The sequence below is a fragment of the Ursus americanus genome, chromosome 31 (genome assembly GCF_024610735.1).
Source record: "Ursus americanus isolate L20-20 chromosome 31, mUrsAme1.1.p, whole genome shotgun sequence".
Classification (NCBI taxonomy): domain Eukaryota; kingdom Metazoa; phylum Chordata; class Mammalia; order Carnivora; family Ursidae; genus Ursus; species Ursus americanus.
The window spans coordinates 36,063,851-36,087,753 of NC_142157.1; the positions used below are offsets into that span (position 1 = coordinate 36,063,851).

General features: G+C 43.0%; 1 protein-coding gene across 2 annotated transcripts in view; it reads left to right on the forward strand.

Moving 5' to 3' along the window:
- The window catches only part of LARP4B (La ribonucleoprotein 4B), an 88,747-nt gene that overhangs the window by 19,429 nt on the left and 45,415 nt on the right, over positions 1 to 23,903 (forward strand). The window contains exons 2-5 of one of the 2 annotated variants that reach the window (XM_045812965.2): positions 5,237 to 5,371; positions 5,972 to 6,031; positions 21,806 to 21,956; positions 22,344 to 22,484. In XM_045812965.2, coding sequence (XP_045668921.1) covers positions 5,291 to 5,371; positions 5,972 to 6,031; positions 21,806 to 21,956; positions 22,344 to 22,484 — 433 coding nt within the window. In that variant the 5' untranslated portion in view covers positions 5,237 to 5,290. Of the gene's footprint in view, positions 1 to 5,236; positions 5,372 to 5,971; positions 6,032 to 10,836; positions 16,714 to 21,805; positions 21,957 to 22,343; positions 22,485 to 23,903 lie in introns of those variants that run through there. The other variant, XM_045812964.2, reaches the window with a different exon arrangement.

Consider the following 23,903-nt stretch of genomic DNA (forward strand, 5'->3'; position numbering starts at 1 on the left):
ACATGGATCCAGCAAGCCAGATGAGTTTTATTAAGTACATGTGATTATAAAACAGTTAAGGTATTCAAAAAATTGAGACTACAGAAATGAAACAAAATAAAACATTATCCTGGTGTTTTTTAAAAACACATAGTTTATATATATATTTTTTGCATTTTTTAAAGATTTTATTTATGAGAGAGATTGAGAGAATGACTGGGGGGAGTGGCAGAGGGAGAAGCAGACTCCTCGCTGAGCAGGGAGCCCTATGTGGGGCTCAATCCCAGGACCCTGGGATCATGACTGAGCCGAAGGCAGACGCTTCGCCGACTGAACCACCCAGGCGCCCCTGTCCTGGTGTTTTAACCCTAAGTCACACATGTTAATTTGTCTGGTGTATTTACTTGTAAATATTCATGGTTAGTTATGTGAATTTTTGGAACATAGCTATAATTATCTTGTCCACAGTCTTATATCCTGCTTTTTTAATGTAAAGTAATCTCTGAATATTTTAAATAGTTTCTACTTTTCTGTAATTAAATATTTTTATTTTTTGTTAAAGCTGCCGTGAACACGGTTTGTGAAATAGTTTACATATTTTTGTATCATTTCATTACCAAGCACAGATTTTAAATAACAATAAGTGTGTGAAGTTTTAGATGGGTGTTTGTACTGTGTCCTAGTCAGATTTTTCTTTTTACTTTTTATTGTGGGAATTTTTAACCACAGAAGTAGAGAGGGTGGGTATTGGAGCAGCCGTCTGTGTGCCCTGCCTGTCATCTGGCTTCAACTGCCAGCCACTTGCTGCACTCTTGTATTTTTGTTTCTTCTCTTAAATTTACCAAAAAAATTGTTAGTATATTTTAAAGCAAATTCCGGGTATACAATGTCATCTATAGTCTTTTAGTTTACATGTCTCCCAGATAAGACCTTTAAACAGACACAGCACCTAGATTGCACCCAATGGAATTAATAATCATTCTATAATATCCTTTATCACCTAGGCAACAGTCAATTTTTCCTGTCAAAAATGTCATTCTAAAGTTAATTTATTTCAATCCAGATAGAGTTCTCACATTACATAAGGTTATTTGGTTAAAGCTTTTGTATTTTGTAGCAATAAAAATCTCTCCCATTTTTCCATGTCTAGAGTTTGCTGCAGAAATGAGGTCATCTGTCTTCTAGAATGCCCCACATTTTGGATTTAGCTAATGGCTTTGTGTTGGTGTGATTTAACATGTATTGCCCCAGAATTTCCTTTTAATTGGGGTCTGATCTAGAGGTTTGATTAACTACAGGTTCTTTTTTTGATAAATGGTAGGTTCCATGTTTACCAAGCAAGCACCCAATTCTTCAGAGTCCCACTGTGCCTTTCCTACGGAAAGCATTCACATGAAGAAGAGTGCAACACCTAGTTCTTCCACTTTTTTGATGGGATTGAAAAGTCGCTTTAGTGTCCATCTGATCCAACCATTACGATGTTCTCCGTCAGCTCTCCACCAGGCTTTAACAGACATCAGTGGTTATTGCTTTGTTATTTCATTGGATGTTGCACATAGTTTGATTTTCTAATTTGGTCTTTCACTGTTTATTAATTGTGGCTCCTGTATAGAGAGCAGCTCGCCCTGACCAGTTACTTGGTTATGCTGCAGTGGTTTTCCAGGAAAGACAGGCTAGTCTAGACGCCTTTAGAAATCTTCAGAAAAGTGAGTTGGTATCCTGAGAACCTCCAGAGGTGACCAGTGAGGTGTGTGGGTTCTAATGTGTTTGTTACTGGTTCATTTTTTTATGTTCTGCATGTTGTCCATCTGTAGCCACGGGAGCCCTTCCTTTTCTTTCCTGTTGCTTCTGAACTGCGACCGCAGGCATGCTCACTGGCTTCCTTGCTTTCATAGCGAGGTGGCCCAGGTTTGTGTGACAGAAGCAGTAACCAGCACTCTTGGAAAGTGCAGAGAAAAGATGAGGAAAGACTGAGGAGTTGTCACAACTTGGAGGGGACTAAGGAGAAGTGACGGCTGAATGCCAGGGGAGGTCCTAAATGGGAACCCCCCCCACCTTAGTGAATGTTTATTTATGAAACAGACATTTCTGGTATGTGGGAAAAGGAACCATACTCTCTCAAGTGTTTAATAAGATTGATTAAACTTTTAGGTGTAGCTTTGGCAGGTGAAATTGAAAATGTTCTTCTAGCATAGAGACCACAGGACAGGAGGGAGGGCCCTTTGATTTCATCTCTTTGCCTTTTCACATCCAGAGATGAAATCAAACCAGGGAAATAAGTCCTTTTGTTGAGCTCAGGAAGGCTTTGTGAAGGCTGCCTCTGAACACTATCAGGTTTTCAAACTCCTAGGTCTTATGCTGGCAAATGCTTTGTTTTAGTGGTGAATTCCCCACCCACCCCCCCCCCCCTTTCATATTTCTCTTTAAAACCTAGAGACCTGCTCTTTGGCCATTCCTGGAAGCAGTAGTTTAAATGGTTTAAGTCTTAGGGTGGTTTTGGTCTCTTGAATGAGTAATGAAAAGGTAGTTTTGTTATTTATTGAACTATTGTCAGTGTTGCATCATTGTACTCTGCCCTTATTTTAGATTCAGACGTTTGATAAAGTCTGATTTTGATGCTTTGTACCTTTTGTGCTGCTTAAACAAGGTGGAGATCAGTAAGCCCTCTTTCCAGGTGTAGGACTTTTGAAAAACAGTGCATGTTAGGTCAGTAATTAAGAGATCGTGTGGCATGACGTCAAGATTACTTGTTTGTGGGACTTGTTTGTAGGCCTGGGGCAGACCAGGCTTTTGTACTAGGACACTGCCATGCTACCTTTTTAACCTTTCGTCATAGAACATTTCAGGCATGCATAAGTAGACTGGATTAAGTCATGAATTCGCATACCCCTCTTCCAAGGGGAACAAATATGAACTCCCATGTCTCTGCCCCACATATTATTTTGAGGAAAATTCCAGACATCGTGTTATTGTCCCTGTAAATATTTCAATATGCAACTCTATAAAGCCTCTTTTTTTTTTTAATTAAAGATAACCACAGCGTCGTTCTCACATCTTAGAAAACGCAGTCCTTCTTTGACACCATCAAGTATCCGTTGGTACTGCTTCCCTGTTTGTCATTTGTTTCGATCGAATAAAGCCGACAAACCAAGTAAAGCCGTGATTGGGCCAGTATGAGCGTCATGGGTCCTTTCATGGTGAGGAAGCCATGCTGCTTGTCCAAATATTCCACACCCCCGCGATCCGCAGCACTCCTGTTTGCTGTAAGTTTGTAATAAGACCACATCCTGGGTGTGTGAATATTGTTTGTGTGTTTGTTTGTTTTGCAAGACCACTTCCTGGCCTTGCTGCTAGTTCTATCAGGAGGCACAGAATCTCTGACTGAAAAAATATAGGTAGTAGTTGTAATAAAGGATTCTTACAGTTGAATTTTTCCCCGTTTGGCTGTCTTACCTTGTTTTTAACCAAACATTTTTTTCTTTGAGAGTCTTACAAATCTAGAAGTTCATAGTGACAAAAGTGTCTGCAACATCTTCTGTGACTTGGTCTAGTTAGCATCCCATGACATCATTTTCTGGATTTGGTGTTTGGGGAGAGTCGGTGTCCGTCTGTCCCCCCCACCAAGGTTTTATTTATTTATTTGGTGGGCGGGGGGGGGGGGAAGAGAAGCAGTGGGAGGAGGAGTTGAGGGAGAGGGAGAAGCAGACTCCCAGCTGAGCAGGGACCCCGTGATCATGACCTGAGCCGAAGGCAGATGCTTCACCCTTGATGTCCGTTTCTGTGATAGTTTCACATATTGCAAACTCATAGAGTTTAACACCTGTACTCGTCCTGTATTTTGGAAGACGTTGACCTCTGTGAAACTGATTTGTTTCAAGCGTTTCTTCTCTTGTGGCAGTTTATATTGTCAAACCTGTCAAATAGCACGTAAGTGATTGTTTGCTTTTGTGTCTGATGATAGAGTTGACTGTTGGATGAGATTACCTTTGATCATCAGATTATTTCATTAACAAGGGTTTTGGGAATTTATCATAAGCAGGTTATTGAGAGTAGGGAGCACCATCGTAGGAACCAAAAATCTGCATGGTTTCCTTGTGAGACAGAAATAGCTAGCTTTTAAATCTCCGTATCTGGCATGTGGATGCTGTGTTTTCAGAAGAGCCTGAGAGAGACCTGGATTAAAGCCAGTCCTAGGGGTGCTGTGAGGCAGCGCAGCTTGCTGCAGAAAGAGGGAAACACCACAGGTCAGCCCTGGGTGTCTGGAAACCCTGCTTCTCTTGCTGATCGCATGAAATCATGAGTATTGTTGTCTGTAATGAACAAGAGTTATTACTTACGCTGTTTGGGAAAATCAAATGAGATCTCTTGTTTGAAGTTCGGTCTCTTAACTGTTGAGCTGAGCCACTGCTTTGAAAAACCCGCTTTGCAGCACTGATCCTGCTGTCTTGAGGTGGTTTTTGGTTTGTGTGGGTCCGGATTTTGAAGGGATTCCTTTTCAACTAATTACTGTTTATTTCTCTTTAAAATTGTTGTCCTGGAACAAAATGCAATTAATGGGGCCAGTCAAACGATATATATAAAATTTGGGATTCATCGAATCACAAATTGGAGTTCTGTTAATTTTATAATTTTCTGTTTTTAAAAAAAATGGTTTTCTGGGCATGAGTGGGTTTATATGTGTTAGCACATGATTTCTAGTCTTAGTATATTCTTGGGTTAGTATAAAGGTGTAAATTATGGGCAGATTTTTTTTTTAAGATTTTATTTATTTATCTGAGAGAGAAAGAGTGCGTTCAAGAGAGCACAGCAGTGGGGAGAGGAAGAAGCAGGCACCCCGCTGAGCAGGGAGCCTGACATGGGGCTCAGTCCCAGGACCCCGAGATCATGACCTGAACTGAAGTCAGACGCTTAACTGACTGAGCCACCCAGGCGCCCCTAAGGGTAGATTTCTTTAAACTAAGACTACGGGGGCTCCTGGGTGGCTCAGTCGGCTGGGCGGTTGGCTCTTGAGCTCTGCTGGGCTCTTGATCTCAGGGTCATGAGTTCAAGCGCTGCGTTGGGCTCCATGCTGGGCGTGGAGCCCAAATTAAAAATAAATAAATAAGTAAATAAATAAATAAGCTACTTAGACTCCAGAGGGATAAACACATGTCCTGGAAAACCTGAGAATTTTAAGACTTCCTAGTAACTTAATTTTAAGAACCCATTGTATTGTGTACTTCAGGTTACTGATGTATGGTCCTTTGTTGTTTTACAGCACTCCACAGTTGCTACTCAGCTTCTCCCAGTGCAGCCACAAAGTAAACAGCTCATGACTTCTGATCAGGACACTAAGGTCGTGGCTGAACCGCAGGGCCAGCGAGTCCAGGAAGGGAAAGACAGCGCTCATCTGGTGAGTATGGGTCGAGGCCAGAATTGGCCTGGTGCCTCACTCTCCTCTTCTTCTGATCACAGACGCTGTGTTGGATTTAATAAGTAAATCAAAGTAGTAACTCTGGCATATCTCACAACCTGAATGTAGGTGTTATATTCTGAATAAGTTTATGGGGAGCTTAGTAGTAGAGGAAGCTGTCAGTAGTAGGTGAGAGAGAAAACACATATCTCTAGACACTTAAAAACTTTTGGAGTTTAAATCACCAAGAAAAATGCAGTGATTTATAAATACTGTAGTAACATTACACTTGTTGTACTGATAATGCATTTAAAGAATTAGGATTGTAAAATAGTTTTTTGACTGCTTTTAAAAAGATTTTAGCACATCAAGCAAAGCAGATTTTTATTAATTTTCTTCATTGAAACTACAAGGAGTTTTGCTTATGGTGGTCAGAATTTTACATATTTTAAGTTTCAAGGCTCCTACATCTTTCTGAATATTATTTGTCATGTAAAAATGTGTTTTTCTCAGTGGGTTTTGTTTGTGTTAAATTACTGTTGTTTGAAAATGCTGCTTTACATTGTAATGATGTTGTGTTCGATGTTTCCAATTTTACAGATGAATGGTCCCATATCTCAAACCACTTCTCAGACAAGCTCCATCCCAGCTTTGAGTCAGGTAATTCACTTGCAGACCAGTTGCAGCTGAGGCTCACAAATAACTGCCTTACAACAAATATTTATTGTAACAAAATTAGAAAATGTTGTTGTTTCCCAACGGAGGGTGCGGGAGGTGGTGGCGGGGGAGCCCCCCTGGGTTGGAGGTGTTCAGTACTGTACGTCCTCCTCTGACTTCTGTGTGTGCTGCATGTCTGGTTCTACAGACGCGGTGTGCCCCGGGTTCACGTAGGGTCCGATACTCAACCACAGTGCTCTTAATGGTCCACTGGTAATGTCTTGACTGTATATGATTAGCTCTACATTTTGAAAGCCTCTGTTCTTTAAAGTACACAAGTCATAGTAAGCTTTTACTAAGAAGATTGGTTTCACGTTTTAGCTGTGGCTAATGAAAGAGTAAGGAAATGGAGATCCGTTGGTGTTTAACACTTGCCTTAGCTCCTGTGCATACGAGTACGTCAGGGGCATTTGGAGCCACTCCAAACTTAGCTTGGCGGGCTTCTAAGTAATCTTATAAACCTGGCACAATTTAAAAAACAAACAAACAAAAACCACTTCTGAAGTAATCTTACAAAACTTAGAGTAAATTTCCCCCAAATGGCAAACAGTTCATGTAGAAATTGAAGGAGGGACTGGATTGCTCATCCTCATTTTAGTAAGGTGGAATTTTTAAAAATGAAAGATTTCCTCCAAACTATTGTTATTTCATTGTTGTTATTACATGTGTACGGTTTTTTTGTATATTGTATTTTACATTGATTTTTTAAAATGAATTTTATAATATTTTAAGTAATTTAAGATCCAAATATAAGATCTTTAATAATCTAAGAGGGAAATTAAGCAGAAATCATCAAAAAAAAAATTTTTTTTTAGGGCCAGTCTTCCTCCTCCTCATGGTTGATTTACAATCCAACATAATGTTCAGCCATCTTTTTAAAATGTATTGTAGGGCTAAAAACTAGATTTTGGATTCTTTGGGGGTTTTTTTGCCTGTTTTATTACTTTATTCCTAAGTATTGAGATAAGACCTATCTAGAAAAGAATTGAAACACTTGAGCCAGAATTCAGGATTTCACTTCTGTACAGAAATAATTTGCAACTAGTACTGCCTACACATGCTTTCTTTGTCACTTTTAAGAGTTAACGTCCTATAATAGACCCGATGTAGCAAGTTCTTAGTCCGGCCTTGATCTTTAGTGCCCTTGGTGTCCCTTGGGCACATCCCATCTCTGATTTGAGGTTTCATACAGTGTGGATGTGCTATTTGCCAGTGTTAACAGGGTGCCGCACACTTAGGTTTTCATAGGATCATTAAATACTAGAGCTAGAAGGTACCCTGAGAGACATCTGGGCTTATAGTGTGTGTGTTCTTTAATAAAGCTTTATTTACAACAAACTTGAGCATCTTTACAGGAAAGGGAAAGAGTACACACATTTTTATGTAGCTGTAATCAACATATATATATTTCACCTCATCTTTTCCCACATGGCGTGATTTCATCTATGTATTTCCTTGCCATTGTGGTATTTTCTTTATGTTGCAGTGCTGTCGTTCTTTAGCCATTTGGTTTGGGGACATTTATATTGTTTATTTCTTTCCTGCTATTATAAATGGCATTGCTCTGAAAATCTTTCTAGCTGGCATCATTCATGGTGCGCCTGAGTGTGTGGGTGTGGTCGTTGGGTTGGCAGCTGCAGGTGTTCCAGTGGCTGAGTGAGCGTGTCTAGCAGTCTGATTTAGGAAGCAGTCTGTTGAAGGTTCAGCCTTTCCCCTGAGCTGGATATGGTGTGAGTAGAATTTCCGTAGAGATTCCCAAATAAATGCCTGACTAATTCAGGAGCAGCTTTGCATTTATCCAGTGGTAATATTATTCATATTTATTATACAGCCCCCCCCAAAAAAACTTACCGAGTAGTAACTCTTTACAACCCTAGCCAATCAGTGAGCATCAGAAAATTGATCTTTAGCTAGAGGAAGCTGAGACCCAGCGAGGCTTAAGTAATTTCCCCAAGATTACTTAACTACAGAGTGGCAGAACCATGATTTGAATCCCGGCAACCTGACTTCAGAGTCCAAACTCAAGATGAGATACCTCCTCTTTGGTATCTTTTATTTCATTTAAATAAAGAAACAAGTAGAAAATAATACCCCAGACAAAAACCGATTTGAATTGTGTCTGAGTGGATGAAATTAATTTGGGATAAAGGTGGAGGATTTTAGGTGGGGAATAGCATGACTTACATTTTTGGGAGATTATTTTGGCCTCGATATGTTTTTATATATAATAGATTGTAGTGAGCAAAGAAAGCGAATGGATTTCAAATTATTTTGGAGGTGGATTTAACCACACCAAGTTGTGGATTGGATGTAGAGGTTGGGGTGAGGGAAAGATAAATCAGGGATAGTTGAACAACTTGATGAATAGAGTTTTCATTTATTTTGAGATGGAAAAAATTGGAGAAGTAAAGGTTTCTGGAGGGGAAGTCCACCTGGTAGAAATTCAAGCAAGCAGTGAAGTGGGCAGGTGGGGCCAGTTGGACCTCAGTGGAGAATTTGGAGCCTGAGATGTTTGAAGTTGGAAGTAAACAAATAGATGTTTTATTATTTTAAAAATTTATTATATAGAAAAAACCGTTAAAACTATTGTAAATATGGATTAGGGTTATATAATTGAAAAGTAACTGAGTTATTAATTGGAATAAAATCAACTCTAATCCTTTTTTTTTCCTCTATAATTTTTTGCTTATCTTGACAGATTTTATGTCCTGTAAGGGCATTCTTGGCTATAACTTTTCATTGATCCTTTTCTAATCACCTGTATTACTTCTATAAATTTGGTTAAAATTTATTTAAGAAATTATGTTCTATATCATTTTTTATAAATGTTTTAAATGTCTTAGTTTTCTCTGAGGAGTTTTAAGACCCATAAGGGCAGGAACCGTGTAATGTACTTTATTGATACTTCTTTGCAAGGTATACTTTACCTAAATTGAAAATTTTCATTAATATCAGCATGGCATAATTGATAGTTTAGTTGTTTAAGAACTTACCTTTATCTAATCATGTATCTGGTAACCATAGGAATTACATATAACATCCAAAAGTTATAACTGCCTAATTTAAATTGATTCCTACTTTAATAGCACACAAAAACTGTACTCCTGTAAAATTCTCCCCCTCCTTTTTGTTACTGGTGTCACAAATTACATCTTTATTACTGTGTGCCCAGTAATGTAGATTTATAGTTATTTTTATGCACTTGCCTTTTAAATTCTCTAGAAAATAAAAAGTGGAGCAGTAAATTAAAATTACAGTAGTCCTAGCTTTTGTAATTGTCCATGTATTCATCTTTATCAGGGAGCTTTATGTCTTCATACAGCTTTGAGTTACTGTGTCATGTTTTTTCATTTCAGCCTGAAGGACTCCTTTAGCCTCTCTTCTGGGGCAGACCCGTGTTAACAAACTACTTCAGCTTTTATCTGAGAATGTTTTAATTTCTTCTTCAGTTTTGCTGAGGAAGGAATTCTCAATGGACAGTTTTTTCTTTCAGTGCTTCAACGGTATCCGCCCCTGCCTTCTTAGCCTGTAAGGGTTCTAATGATAAACTGGCTGATACTCTTATTGAAGAGCTCTTGTACCTGACAAGTAACTTTTTTCTTGCTGCTTTCAAGATTGATTGTTTTTCAACAGTTTGATCAATGTAATGTGTCTTGGTGTGGGTCTCTTTGTGTTTGTCCTACTTGAAGTTTGTTGAGATTGTGGATTTGTAAATTTGTGTATTCATCCAAATTGGGAAGTTTCTGGCCACTCTTTCTTCAGGTATTCTCTCTTGCCCTTCCTCTGCTGGGACTCCCACGATGAGTGTTTGTCTATATGGGACATAGATGGTGTCCCATAAGCTCTTTAGGCTCCACTCAACTTTTCTCTGTTTTTTTCTTTTACTCTTCTGGATAATTTCATTTGTCCCCTGTTCAAATTTGCTGATTCTTCTGCCTATCCAAGTCTGCTGTTGAACCCCTTTAGTGAATTTTTCAGTTCAGTAACTTACTGTTCAGCTCCAGAATATTTGTTTGGTTGTTTTTATAAATGCCTATCTCTTTGTTGGTATTCTCATTTTGTTCATATATCGTTTTACTGATTAACCTTAGTTCCTTGTCCATGTTTTTCCTTTGCTCTTTGAGTATATTTAAGAATGTTGTTTTAAAGTCTTTGTGGAGTAAAAGGACTGAGCTTTCCATGTCTGAGCTTTCCAAAGGACAGTGAATTTTGTTCTTTTGAATGAGTTGTGTTTTCCTGTTTCTTTGTATGCCTTGTGATTTTTTTTTTTTGTTGTTGTTGCTGAGAACTGGGCATTTGATTTTATTTATAATGTATAGAATATCTTATTGTTTTGAGACTTTTCCAAATTATTTTTGTAAAGACTGCTCCTTGTCATATGTGTTCATTGAAGTCTCTGTTCCTTTAGCTTGTATTCAGCTAATACTTTGACAGAGATTTCTGCTAATGCCATGAACTGAAACAGACAGTCCAGATCCCCTCCTCCCCGAAGAAGACAGGAGAGAGAATACAACTACCCTTCCCAGTCTTCATAGACAGGCTCTGTTCTGAGACAGTCCCTCACTGATTACCTCATTAACCAACCCAAGGTGAAAGCCTAAGGTCTTCTCAGGACTGTTTTGAGCATCTGTCTTGCCTGGATGTGGCTTTCGGAATTTCCCATATACATGGCTGATTTCCCAAAGAGTTTCACCGTAGCTTTTGTGGGCTTCAGATGGTTTTTATTTTATTTTATTTTATTTTATTTTATTTTATTTTATTTTATTTTATTTTATTTTAAAGATTTTATTTATTTGACAGAGACACAGCGTGAGAGGGAACACAAGCAGAGGGGGAGGGAGAAGCAGGCTTCCCGCTGAGCAGGGAGCCCGATGCGGGGCTCGATCCCAGGACCCTGGGATCATGACCTGAGTCGAAGGGAGACATTTAACAACTGAGCCACCCAGGCGCTCCATCTTTTTTTTATTTTAAACTTTTAATTTTTTTTTATTTTTAAAGATTTTATTTACGTGAGAGAGCGAGAGTGCAAGTACTAGCAGGGGGGAGAGGGAGAAGCAGACTCCCCGCTGAGCTGGGAGCCCGATGCAGGACTCGATCCCAGGACCCTGGGACCATGACCTGAGCTGAAGAGAGATGCTTAACCTACTGAGCCACCCAGGTGTCCCTTTTGGTTGTTTTCTTGATATTTCTGAGGGGAACGAAAGCTTGGACCTGCTTTTAGTTCACCATTTTGCTTGACCTTTTGTAACCTTTTAAATGAGAACTTTTTCTAAGTTGTTATTAAATTGTTATTCTAATAATAGAGAACTACTGATAAACCCTAATGCATGTAATTTTTACACAAATATAAAACTTCAGTGCCCAAACTAATAAAATGCAAATTAATGACATTCAGTCTAGCAGGTGATGTTTTGTTGGAAGTAAAGCTACATCGCCAGGTGCTTGTGGTACTAGTTACCCAGAGTTTCTTTGAGTTTACCACAGCTTGAGCTGCTGAACGCCACGTGAACAACTTGCCCACAACTTTTGCTGGTTTGTTTCTGTGGCATACCTGGTGTTGCTTGGGCCTCACCAGGCATGAGTGAATTTGGGACATTTTAAGTTCAACTCTTTTCTCATCAGAGCAGGTAATTTAAGTATTGTCACATGGTGCTGCTGTGCTCCTAAACTTATGTGCAAATTTAAGATTTTGTGTTTGCATCTTTTTATTTATTTATTTTTTAAAAGATTTTATTTATTTATTCGACAGAGATAGAGACAGCCAGCGAGAGTGGGAACACAAGCAGGGGGAGCGGGAGAGGAAGAAGCAGGCTCATAGCAGAGGAGCCTGATGTGGGGCTCGATCCCATTACGCGGGGATCACGCCCTGAGCCGAAGGCAGACGCTTAACCACTGTGCCACCCAGGCGCCCCTGCATCTTTTTAAATTAAATTAAATTAATTTGTTTGAGAGTGTGAGAGAGTGTGCATGAGCACGGGGAGGAGCAGAGGGAGAGGGACAAGCAGACTGCACGCTGAGCGTGGGGCCTGATGCAGGGCTCGATCCCATGACCTTGAGATTATGACCTGAGCTGAAATCAAAAGTTGGGCACTTAACTGACTAAGCCACGCAGGCATCCCTGTGTTTGCATCTTTTAATCCTTTTAGAGCTTCTGCAGATTCCGAGGCCACTACAGGTTTGAGTAGTTGATGGTACAGGCGCTAAGACTTGCTGTTAGCATGCTTTCCTGGAGGCATGAAGAGTAACCGGCATGTGGGGGTAGGAGACCATCATCTTGCACAGTTGGGAGGGATGACCTTACAAAGGATGGTGAGATTGGGAAAGCATGGCTAGGAGACATGACCGAAGGTTTGAGCAAATGCAGCCCACGCTGGGGTTGTTTGGTTGGGTTCTTTGGATGAAATAGAGAGGGTAAGGAGGATGGCATTATAGAGTAAGAGGTGATTCTAGAGGTGGGCTGGGGCCAGAGTGTGAGGACTTTGGAGGGGTATTAAAGTTCTGTTCCGAGTATTTTACGTAATGTCTTCAATGACAACTCTTTAAAATAGCTGTTGTTGGCCCCATTTTACAAATGAGAAAACTGAGAGATTAGATGATTTGCCAGAGCTTATGCATGTAGTAAACACAAACTTAGCCTCACACCTGAACAGATAACCTGGACCAGGAGGGATTTTGGGAGCTTTTGAGGGACTTCCTGTTACTGGCCTGGTGGGTTTTGATTTTCTTTTTTTCTCTTTTGCTCTTTCCTTTGTCTTAGAATTTTTAGACATCCGTGCAAGTTAGAATAATAAAGTAAACTCTGTGGGCCTGTGGTGACTTGAGGAGTCACCCCCCCCCCATTTTGTTACTTTTATGTTATCGCTTCCTTCCCTCTACACACACACTTTCAAAAAAATGTTATGTATGTATTTACTTCTTTACTTGCTGGGGTGTTCCAAAGCAAATCCCAGACGATGTGCCATTCACCGTAAACATCCCCACGTGGGTCCCTAATGGGCACCATTGCAGTGTCGTGCCTCGCAGTTACTCCTCTGTACCCACAGACTTCATTCTCAGAGCAGAAAATGAGCTACAAGTATAACTTGTCTATACGTTCTAAAGAACACATCTTTATTGTTGCTTCTCCTTGGGAAATATACATGCTAACTTCTTTGGTTGCCCCCTTCCCATGATATGTAATTCAGAGAACGCTGAAACACTGTGGAAAACGCAGGAGTCTAAAATGTAGTCTTGTTCTTTCTGGCTGGGATAACAATTGTAGGGATTTCTTTTTCATTGAGTTTATGAGAATAGGAGAAATACTATGAAAATTATCTGTCGTTCTTCTGAGTCTTTGGGTTCCACGTGCTGTTTGGTTTTAGTGCGTGGAGGAGGATGGCTGTTCGGCAGGGCCTGTTGTGGTTTGGGTTTGGGATTTGAGTGGCAGGGACATGTGACTGCTGTGCAAGGGGTTATTTTTGGTATCTGGGTGTCGGCTTCTCGTCAGAAATCATAGCAAGTTAGCGTGAGATGCACTTGCGGAGGCTCAGAACACGCCAGGCATGGTTCTGTGAGCTTTTGAACTTTTGAACATGGGTTGTTGCTTCAGCAAGGAATTAAGTAGTGACAGTGACAATGAAAAAGATGGCCTGTTGCCGAAATCTGTGGAGGAGGCGGAGTCAGAGAACAAGATAAGTAAAGCTTTGTCTTCCTTATTTGATACCCTTGAAGGTGAGGAGCTTCACAGTGTTGGACATGGAGGCAGCGGGGCAGCTGCCGGAGCTAATCTGTGGACAAGGGCTTTTGTGAGGCCAGGGCAGCAGCAGGGTCTGGGGCTGAGGCAGTCTTCAGACTCGGTTTCCTCTCCAGTATCCCAGTTCTTAATTAGGTATGAAAGTTTAGGTGAGAGTGATAAGAATTTAGAGATTGTTGCTTTTGAGCAGGGCTGTGACGGTGTCTCGGTCACTCGTGTGAGCCCTGTCAGTAAACGGGGTTTCTCTGAAGATGTTTGTTCCAAAGGTGACGAGCCTCTTTCACGCGTCCTGGTGCCTTTTGGCCGGGGCGTGCAGGGAGGAGCCCTTGAACAGAGTCATCTCGGCCATTACCCAGCCACTCGTATAAACTCCGTAACAGAGAAAGAAGTGGCGGTAAATGTTCAAAGCAGTAGTGATACTAACTCTTCAGATAGGTCTGGTAGGGAGATGGAGGGTGAACACCCTGTTTGTGTTGATCACAAAGCACTCAGGGCTTCGAGAGAGCGCGAGTTTTACAGCATTTGTGTCGTAGATCCTGACTGCCTGGGTGTTGCTGAGGAGCTGTGTGCCCCCGTGTGTGGAGCAGCTGCCGTGGAAGACAGTCGGTCAGCTGTCACCTCTGAGGGAATTCGCAGAGGGGCCTGGCCGCCGGCGAAGGCTGCACAAGGCCCAGGACAGTTAGTCGCCCTACAGGAGGAGCTCTCCCCACGGGGCATGCCCGGTCCGAATGAAATGAAGGAAGTTTTTAAGGAAAATACTAAACCTGGTTTCAAACTAATGACTGCGTCTTTAAGGGTTCACACTTATACCAGGTTCCCTAAAGATTCCGCAGAAAGCACTGCATTCCATAATGTGGGCATCCTCCCTGAATTTAACAGTAACGTAGACACTGGCTCGCCGGAATGTGTGTGTGCCCTCCCTGAAGAAAGCGAGAACTGTAGTCTAGAACAGGTAAGTCCGATGGGTGATTCACATTTTAATTTACCTACCGACCCTTCAGAAGTTGAAAGAAATGGTGAATCTGGGGCTGTAGCAGCTAGCGTAGGTCAGAGTTTAAACTCTGAAAAGGAAAGAGAAGATAATTCTGTCAGACCACTGAAAGACAATGATTATTTCAGTTTCGATGTTAGCGGAGCAGAAAGTAGTCTCCTTCCCCGGAGTCTAGATAGGATTCATTTAAGGTCGGAAAGGTGTGTCACTTCCCTGAGCTTTAGAAATGAACATTTTCCCATTCATGCCAGTTTCCAAGAAGTAGCCCCTAACAGACCTGGTGATCCTGGACCGGACCACCTCCTAGGGCCAGCGATGGCCGAGGGGCAGAAGCAGCGTGTCTGCAGCCTGAAACCTGGAAGCATCCAGCTTGCAAACAAAGTACAGTTGTCTTTGCAATCTGAAAATAGTTCATCTTATCAAGATAAGGATAAAATGAGCATTTTTGAAGAAGAGAGTCATGGACAGAGGGCTTTTGAGTGGAGATCTTCACATCAGGTAGACCTGTGTGCAGAACCTGGGGCCAGTGAGGCCCAAGCACAGATCTGTGATTTAACTGGTATGCCATGCAAGGCAGACATGGGGAGAGTATTCCAAAGAACGGGCTCCCCGGAGCTCAGAAGCTCCCAGGAACTGCCCCCATATGGCAAGTCTCTTGATGTCTCCAGCTGTTTTCAGAGTAACTTTATCTCCTCCGCATTTGCTTTCACCTGCCCTGAAGAAGAAAGTGAAGCTGGCCTGGGTTTTAAAACAGAAGATGAAATGTGTGTGAAGAGTGCAGAGCGTGACCAGCAAAGATTAGAAAGTGCCGGAAAAGAGCCACTGAAAGCCAGTCACAGAGAGACCAGTAAGAATGATGGAGGAGATGTGAAGTCAGACTCTGAAACCACCTTTACCCGGGAAACAAGCACAGCACCCCACGGGGCAGCGCCCAGTTGGGACGTGCAGGCTTGGGGTAGGTCAGACAACATAGGGCAGCCCCGTAGCAGAACCAGTCACACGGAAGAGAATGATGATACCTGTGCCGTGAGTGACTGCAGACACGAGCATCTGGATCTTGCACCACCTCTAAGCCAGCGTTTGCGTTCAGCTGAGCAGAGGTCACAAGCAGAAGAGAAAGAGTCTGTGAACAGCAGTGAAAATGCAGGCCTGGATCAGGTTTTGTCCGAGTCAGCTGAGGAGAGTTCTGATGCCTTAGGGGCTGGCACGTTGGGGGCGAGCAAGCCAGCACCAACAGGGAAGGGAAGGGAGAGAGACAACATCGACGTGTGTGGGATGAGCACACATGTGTACCGTGTCAGGCAAAGACATGCCAAGCCTATGCTGAATGGACCTGCATTAAACAGTGGAGTGGATTTTGTGGGAAGTCCACAGGTGACTTTTAGAGAAATGGAGTTAGGTGGGACTCTTGAGGGATATCCCTGTGTGACCCAGGTGGACAGATACCCAGACCCTGCTCACGAGGTGCTGCAGGTCCTTCCTGTCGTCCCTGGTGACAGTGCAGAAATAGCGGTACCACATTGTGGGGACCATATCTTACCACTCACAGAAGATGCTGTAAATACACCTGAAAATCCTGCCAGAGGGGATTTGCAGAGCTTCCCAGAGGAATTGTACTCCCAGGTTTTGAATGAACTTGCCTATTACCCAGTGGGAGGGTTTGCAAGTCAGACATTTTCTGAAGGACTGGCCGATGGCTGCAGTGAGTATCAAGAGAGCTGTCCATGGGCTCATCCAGCTGGGAAAGATGCCTTAGAAGAGGAGCAGGTACCTAATGAGCGTCTGCCCGGGAAGCCACCAGACTTAGAGGTCGCTCTGTTCTGGATGGAGAAGCTCCCTTATCAGCTACCAGTGGCAGAAGATGCTGTTGTTTGGGGATGGCAGAATAGAGGTGGACAGTTAGTAAGTATGCTTTATCAGTTTTATTATTGTGCTGTGAAATGCTAGAGTTTCACTGTGATTGCTTTTAACTTCCACGAGGTTTTATTCTAAATAATGGGCCGTCATTTGACTGTGTGTGTCACGCTGTGAGTTACTATAGCATCAGCTTGACCATTTCCAGCCTGGGGAGTGTGACTCAGTTTACTGTTTGGTATCTTTAGGCCAGAGTGTGTGTGCCAGCTCTTGCTAGCACTCAGCCCGGCACTGCTGGCTGTCACACACAGCTTGGTGCAGACTTCTTCCGTGTGTGGACGTTGTGTGTCCTGAGGGCTGCCCTGCTGGGCCCGTGTCCTTCCTCATAGCCCCCTTGTTGGAGCAGAGCAAACGTTTGTCCATTGAATTTGAAAGTCATTTCACAAAGGCCACATTTGGACAGTAGAGAAGACTCAAAACCTGTGCTCTCTGCTACAAATTTGCTGCTTTTAACTGGCTCTGAAGTCTGTCTCCTGTCAGCCAGAAGCACCTGCAGAGCTTCCGACCGTGGTGCTCGGGCCCTGCTCATTTGGAAAAAGCTTCACAGATGCTACTGCAGCAACCAGCTGAGTGGAGCATCTTTTTAGATAGTCTGTGATAAACACAAACATTCAACAAACGTGAAGTTAGTCTTGCCCTTAAAGTAGTCCTTTTGGATATGTATAATTGAAAGGCATACTTCTAACAGCAGACTCTCATTGACTCAACCAATAGTTTATTTATTTATAAATTCAGTTTATTTAAACTAAAAACAAAAATAGTTCACCCATTTTCCCAACCCCACCCCCACCTCTGGCAGCCACCAATTTGTTCTATCTGTGAGCTGGGTTTATTTGTTTGTCTTTAGATTCCACATATAAATGAGATCATAGGGTATTTGTCTGACTTATTTAACTTAGCAAAATACCCTGTAGTTCCATCTGTGTCATTGCAGCTGGCAAGATTTCATTCTTTTCTTTTTTATGGCTGAGTGATATTCCATTGTACATATACCACATCTTCTCTGTCCATTCATCCATCAGCAGACACCTAGGTTGTCTCCATATCTTGGCTCTTGTAAATAATGCTACAGTGAACATGGGGTACAGATTTTTTTTTTTCCAGATTAGTATTTTTGTTTTCTTCAGGTAAATATCCAGAAGTGGGATTGCTGGATCCTATGGGTTTCTATTTTCAGTTTTTGAGAACCTCTATACTGTTTTCTAGAGTGGCTGTGCCAGTTTACATTCCCACGAACAGTGTACGATATTCCTTGTCGGCATCCTCACCAACGCTTGTTATTTCTAATCTTTTTGATAATAGTTTATTAATTTTTATTAAAGATTTTATTTATTTGAGAGAAGAGAGAGAATGCGCACACCCGCACACATGAGCGGGGGGGGGGGGGGCAGAGGCAGAGGGAGAGGGACAAGAAGACTCCCCCTGATCAGGGAGCCTGACATGGGGCTCAATCCCAGAACCCTGGGATTATGATCCGAGCCAAAATCAGATGCTTAACTGACTGAGCCACCCAGGTGCCCCATGATAGTTTATTATTAGTGATTTTTGTTGCGTTAAGCAAGAAAAATGATTGATGGTAGTAAGGAGATAGATGTGGTTCAAATGTTAATGCCAATTATATGAACTTAAGTATCAGTGTAACCCTATAACTTAGGGAATTACCCATTAACCTCCTTTCCATTCCCACATTTGGGACTTTTGCCAAAAGGAGTTAACATACATTCAAGTTAATTGCTTTTGTTTCTTAAGTAGTTGTGGAGGCAAAACACTACAAAATTAGGCCTTTAAGTAGTACACACCATAATTGTTTACATAAGCGGCCCGCGTATCTGCTTGGTTCACCCTTGTAGTGCACACACGGGCCCTGGTGCTGCCCTTCACGCGAGATACGCACGTCCTTTTCAGTTGTGACCTATGCCTGGGCGGTGCTCTGATTGGAGTACATTTAATGCTGTGCCTTTCTTTTCACAACTTTATTTTTCAAAGTGCTTGTCTAGGTGTTTTGTTCATACCAATCTTAGGTGGTGGCTGTTAACTCCATTTTGCAGATAAAGAACCAGAGGTACAGACACGTCAGAAGCCAGTGGATTGCTCTGAATGATTAAACTTCTTTGGTGGCAACCCTGGGAGTAGTCTGTGCTAACTTGAAATAAAAAGTTTGAAAGTTTCCTTCCCCCACTGTCTCACCTGTTTTATAGTTCCCAGCTCCCTTGTCCCCTTCTCTGATACTGGTTACTCTGATTCCTACTCAGTAACGTGTCAGTGGGACCATTCTTTCTCATGTCCAGAAAACAGATTTATGAAATTGTTAGGTTTTTGGGCTTTTTTTAATGGAGCCTGGTGTTGGGGGGTAGAGTTTCTTTAGAGCGTCAGAATTTATGGATGCTGTATTTTGAAAGAGTGGTGTTGGTCATTTATATAAAATCGCGTAAGGCTGTGGCTTTTAAGGTCAGCTCATTTTTGGTTTTAATAACCACTGCTTAGCCATGAATTTTCAGTGGAAAAATAAGACAGGTAGTCAGGCAGGTGAAACGAGTTGTTGATGGATGCTTAGAGTTCCACATGACTGCAAGAGAAGACCGACACCTTAAAGAAATACAACCAAGACAAGTTATTTTTCATGTGAATTACACGAAGGTAATGCACACTTGGTAATGTTTTGTTTTTGCTGGTGTTAGAACAGATTTCTAATTACTATCTTTGTGGGCACGTTACTGAACCTCTCTCTGCCGTGGTCTTCTTTGTGAAGCCCTCATAGGGTTGTCATGATGAAGCTCAGGAAGGTACAGGGAATGTGCCTGGCACCTAGCAGACTCGAGGTGGTTGTCATGTCATCAGCTCCTAAGTATTTGTTTCCACTCTTTCATCCCTTGTCACACAAGAGTGTCACTTGAATACTGCTTAACTGCTTAAAATTGTGTTAAGTCCCAAGTACTTGACTTGGATTTAGGATTTAAGTATTTACCACTTAAAAAGTAGTAAATTACATAAGGATAGGTTTCTATTCAGTTGTAGCATAAAACTTTTGCACAATTTGTCCAGTAGTGGAAAATACAGTTTTTTATGTTGTTGCTTTATTAAATACTCATTCCTTCAGCATATTTCTCAGGCATAACTGTACTGAGGTCGGAGCTGCTAGGTACTAGCGACACAGTGGTGAACAAAGGGGACACGCAGGAGTTTGATGGGCTAGTGGGAAAGACACATGGGTTGTAGAGGGTGAGCCCTGCGGTGGCTCTGAGGATGTTGCTTTCGGGCATTGCACTCCTGGTGTGACGTGCAGCCCATGTTGGGAATGCCCCAGTGCAGGGAGCTGCAGGCGGTGCTCACGGTGGGACAGGCCCGTGTTCGTGGGTGGTTGGAACTTAGAGGATGTGTGGTGTGTACCTGAGGTCAGGGGGCCACGTCAGTGGGTTGAATACAGTAATGTGGGAAAGCTTGATGTGTGTTATTGCATGGTGGAGAGTCCAGTTAGAAAAAGCATTGGACTAGGAAAGAAAGAGGGGCATGAGTTCAAAACAAAACAAAAAACAAACAGATGGAGAACGTGTTAATGCTGAGGGAAGGTAGTGATGTCTGTGAAATAGGGAGTGTCTCCTGCATCGCTGTCGTTGCTCAGGAGGGCAGGGGTTGTGTCTGCTGCTCTGTTCACCGTTCCATCCTGACTGCTGAGTGCCGGGGCTGGCGCTTACTGAGTAGGGAGTATTTACTGGAGAGATGGGTGGAGGAGAGAGGCAAACCCTGCGCTGAAAACGAACTGGGAGTTTCAATGTCCCGTAAGAAGGGAGACTGAAGAACCAGTGCTTCTGGAGTGTGATACTCCTGAAGGAGGGGGGCCCTGCTCTTTACCCTGTCACGCATGCTTCATAAGGAGAATCCCAGAGAGTCCCTCACTTAGGCATCTGGTTCTGGGGGTGTGGTGTTCGGCTCCCTTACCTCTTAGGTGTGAACAAAGTGCATACTCTGTTTTAATCATGTGGGCCTCTGCTATCAGTGTCAGAGTTTTGTTTCTCAAGCAAGCCTTAATCACCCCAGCCAGAGTGAATGTATTGTGTCTTCTAAAGATTATTAATCCACATGTGTCCTCGATGGCTCATCATGATTTTTCCTGACCCTTTTCACATCTGGAGACAGTATTGGGTAACATCTGCCCTTGGGGGTCATGTGGGAAGGCTGCTCCCAGTGAGGGCTCCTGCCCGACATTCCCTGAGGGCTCCTGGGACCAGGACCCTTATCCCTTTCCTAGGAAGCTCTGACCTGTGCATGGTGGTATCAGGGCTTGTATTACCTGGGCAACGGGAAATGATTTGGCTAGGTTTGCTGACAGAATTGGGACGATGAACTGGAATGAGTTGGGGGAGCAGCTGCTCCAGGGACATTGATTCTTTAGACTCAGGGATCCACTTGAGGTTTGTGAGCAAGAGAAGAAAAGTCAGGGGGTAGTTAGGTGCGTCAGAAAAGAGCTCACCTATCCCGAAAGGAAATGAAGGTATGAGCATGTGGACACAGGTAGAGTGTCGTGGACAAATAGCAGTTGGAGCAGAAGTGCCAAGCACGTTGGAGCAAAAGGAGGCCAGGATCCCTGGACCTGAGCAGGGTCAAAGCGGAGGCAGTACCAAGCCCTTGTCTGACGGACCAGTGAGAAGACCTTTGTTCTTCCAAGGGACTTGGGGTGTTCATATCCTTTTGCTTATATGAGTGTTTGAGATTTGTTTAAGAATTTTATCCATTTGCATTCTATTCAGACTTATAAATCTGTGAATTGTGTCTAGAACAGAGATGACAGTTGGATCCCCAGTTATTTACTGAATGTTCATGAAGGCCAGGGACCTCATCTTTCATTTGCAGTTTCTGGAGAGCCTTCCGCTTAGTGGGCACTAAGGAGCCTGAAGGTGAATGAAGCTGAGCTTGGTGTATCAACTTTTGTTACTTTGCACCACAGTTCATCCCCAGCGTACACGTAAATAGACTGCCTTTCTGGCCTAATTCGCTCACACAGATGCATTTCAGGTATGAATTAATGCGTAAAATAGTGTTTGATTGGAATCGGGATACAAACGTTTGTCACATTTTCCCCTAGGTACCGACAGCCAAGGTTTCGGAGCTAAACCCTCATGCGAAAGTGTGGGGGACTCCTGTGCTGCATTTGGAAGCGGGCAGCGCAGCGGATGGCGGTGTGAGTGCAGACTGGGAGGAGCCGTCGGGCCCTTGTACAGACTGCGGCCAGGAGGGTGAGTTACGAGCATGATTGTGATGAGGAGCGACTTGGCTCTCAAGGCTCTGTCTTTGTTCCCGTTTAACCCATCTCTAAGAAATTGTTAATTGGGGCGCCTTGCTGGTTCAGTCGGTAGAGCATGCAAGTCTTGCTCTCGGCGTAGTGAGCTCAAGCCCCACATTGGGCGCGGAGCCTACTTAAAATTAAAAAAAAAAAAAAAGAATTGAAAAAAAGGAATTGTTAATTAAAATTTGTGTCGTGGTTTAGTACAGTATTGAAGAGCCAAGGTCTGTCCCAATCAAGTTAAAAAAATTGAAGTAACTGCAACTGTAAGCTTTTGTTTTGTTTAAAGAGAAGGTTATTCTTCTAATTCTGCCTTTTGGGATAAAATTGCTAATTACAGGATTGGATGCCGATGGCGATGGGGACAAAAGTCATGAGAATGTGGCACTATCAGATTTTCAGGAGTCAGACCAAACCGCTGTGAGCACTTTGGCTCTCGATCGTTCAGAACATGAATCTCCGCCTGAAAATAGTGAGACTGGTAAAGCTGTTTTATGAATTCATTTTTATGTGGAGTGAGCTTTATTATGTTGCGTTTTAAAATTTAGCTTCTTAAGTCTTTCTCTAAACATTGTGCCTTTCATTGCTTCCTTTGATTCTCCTTGAAATTCCCTCTTAAGTGGATATGGAGATGAGGTGTTCTGGTCAGGAAGGTGCCGCAGGGAGTGTGAGATCTGAGCGGTTCCTGAAAGGTGGGTCTGGTTTAAGTAGGAGAAGCAGAAGGTGGACTGTAGGGTGGGGTGTCTATAAAAGTGCAGAGAGGGAACATTAGTGTTGAAGTCGAGAGTCAGACTCTACAGAAATTGCTTCTTCATAAAAAGGGAGAGAGTCTTTAAGGCTATTCTAGAAGGAAAAAAAGAGCAGGGGGAAGAGAGCAGTTCTCTTTGGGGCCAGCATGTGGGATGGGATACAGATGGCTCACCTCCAGTTTTGGTTCCACCTGCATCTAAAAGACCAGCCACAGTGTAAAGCCTCAGCAGACCATGGGGTGGGCTACCCTCGCATCATTAAGGAATGGATGGGGCAGTTTGAGTGGGAGAAATAACTCCCTGAAGTTGGCTCACAGGAATCGAGCAGACCAGATGCATGTGGAGTGTGCTTGGTCTCCCAGGTGACTGTGTGGAGCTACACCTGAGTTAGAGAAGGCCCAGCTTCCCGCCGCGTTGCTGCGCTAGTCTCCCCAGGAGGCGGTCTGGTAACACGTTCTCTCACCTGTTGCTCGCAGACTTCCATGGGACAGCACTGTGTCCGTGTTAGGTTTTCCCCTGAAAGGGCCAGCCCTGTGAAGACCTTGCCTTCACTGTGGCTGCTGGCACGCGTCCCTCCTGCCACTGCCTCTGCCACCCAGAGCCTGTTCTCAGTCACTTCCTTCCATCAGTTCTCTGCCTCCCGTGTTCTGTTCCTGAATGGATCGACGGTGGCAGAACAAAATACATAGTACATGGAATGCTGTCAGCTTGAGTTCGGTCTCACAAACTCCCAGCTGGCGCTTGGCACAGCCCCACAGTACTGCCACGGGGCCCAGTGTGGCTGAGCTCCTGGACAGCCATATCGCGCCTTCTGTTTTCTCTCAGACCCTAGCACTGTCGTCCTCTTCATTTTTGGAGGTGTAGAGCAGTAAAGAAGGATAATTGATGTACAGTAAACATCACATATTGGAAGTATATCCCTGCTTTTCTGTATGTTTTGTTTTCCCTGGTTTGGAGCGCAGTGTTGAGTGAGTTATAGAGTTGATTTGCAGACTCTTCTCCTGCCCACAGTGATTTCTCTGCCAGATTTAGTAAGATGTGCATACACCTGTAATACCGTCGAAATCCTGAATATACCTGTCACCACTAAAAGCTTCCTGTGCCCTCTCCCTGCCCCAGGCAACCACTGGTACGCTCTCTGTCACTCCAGG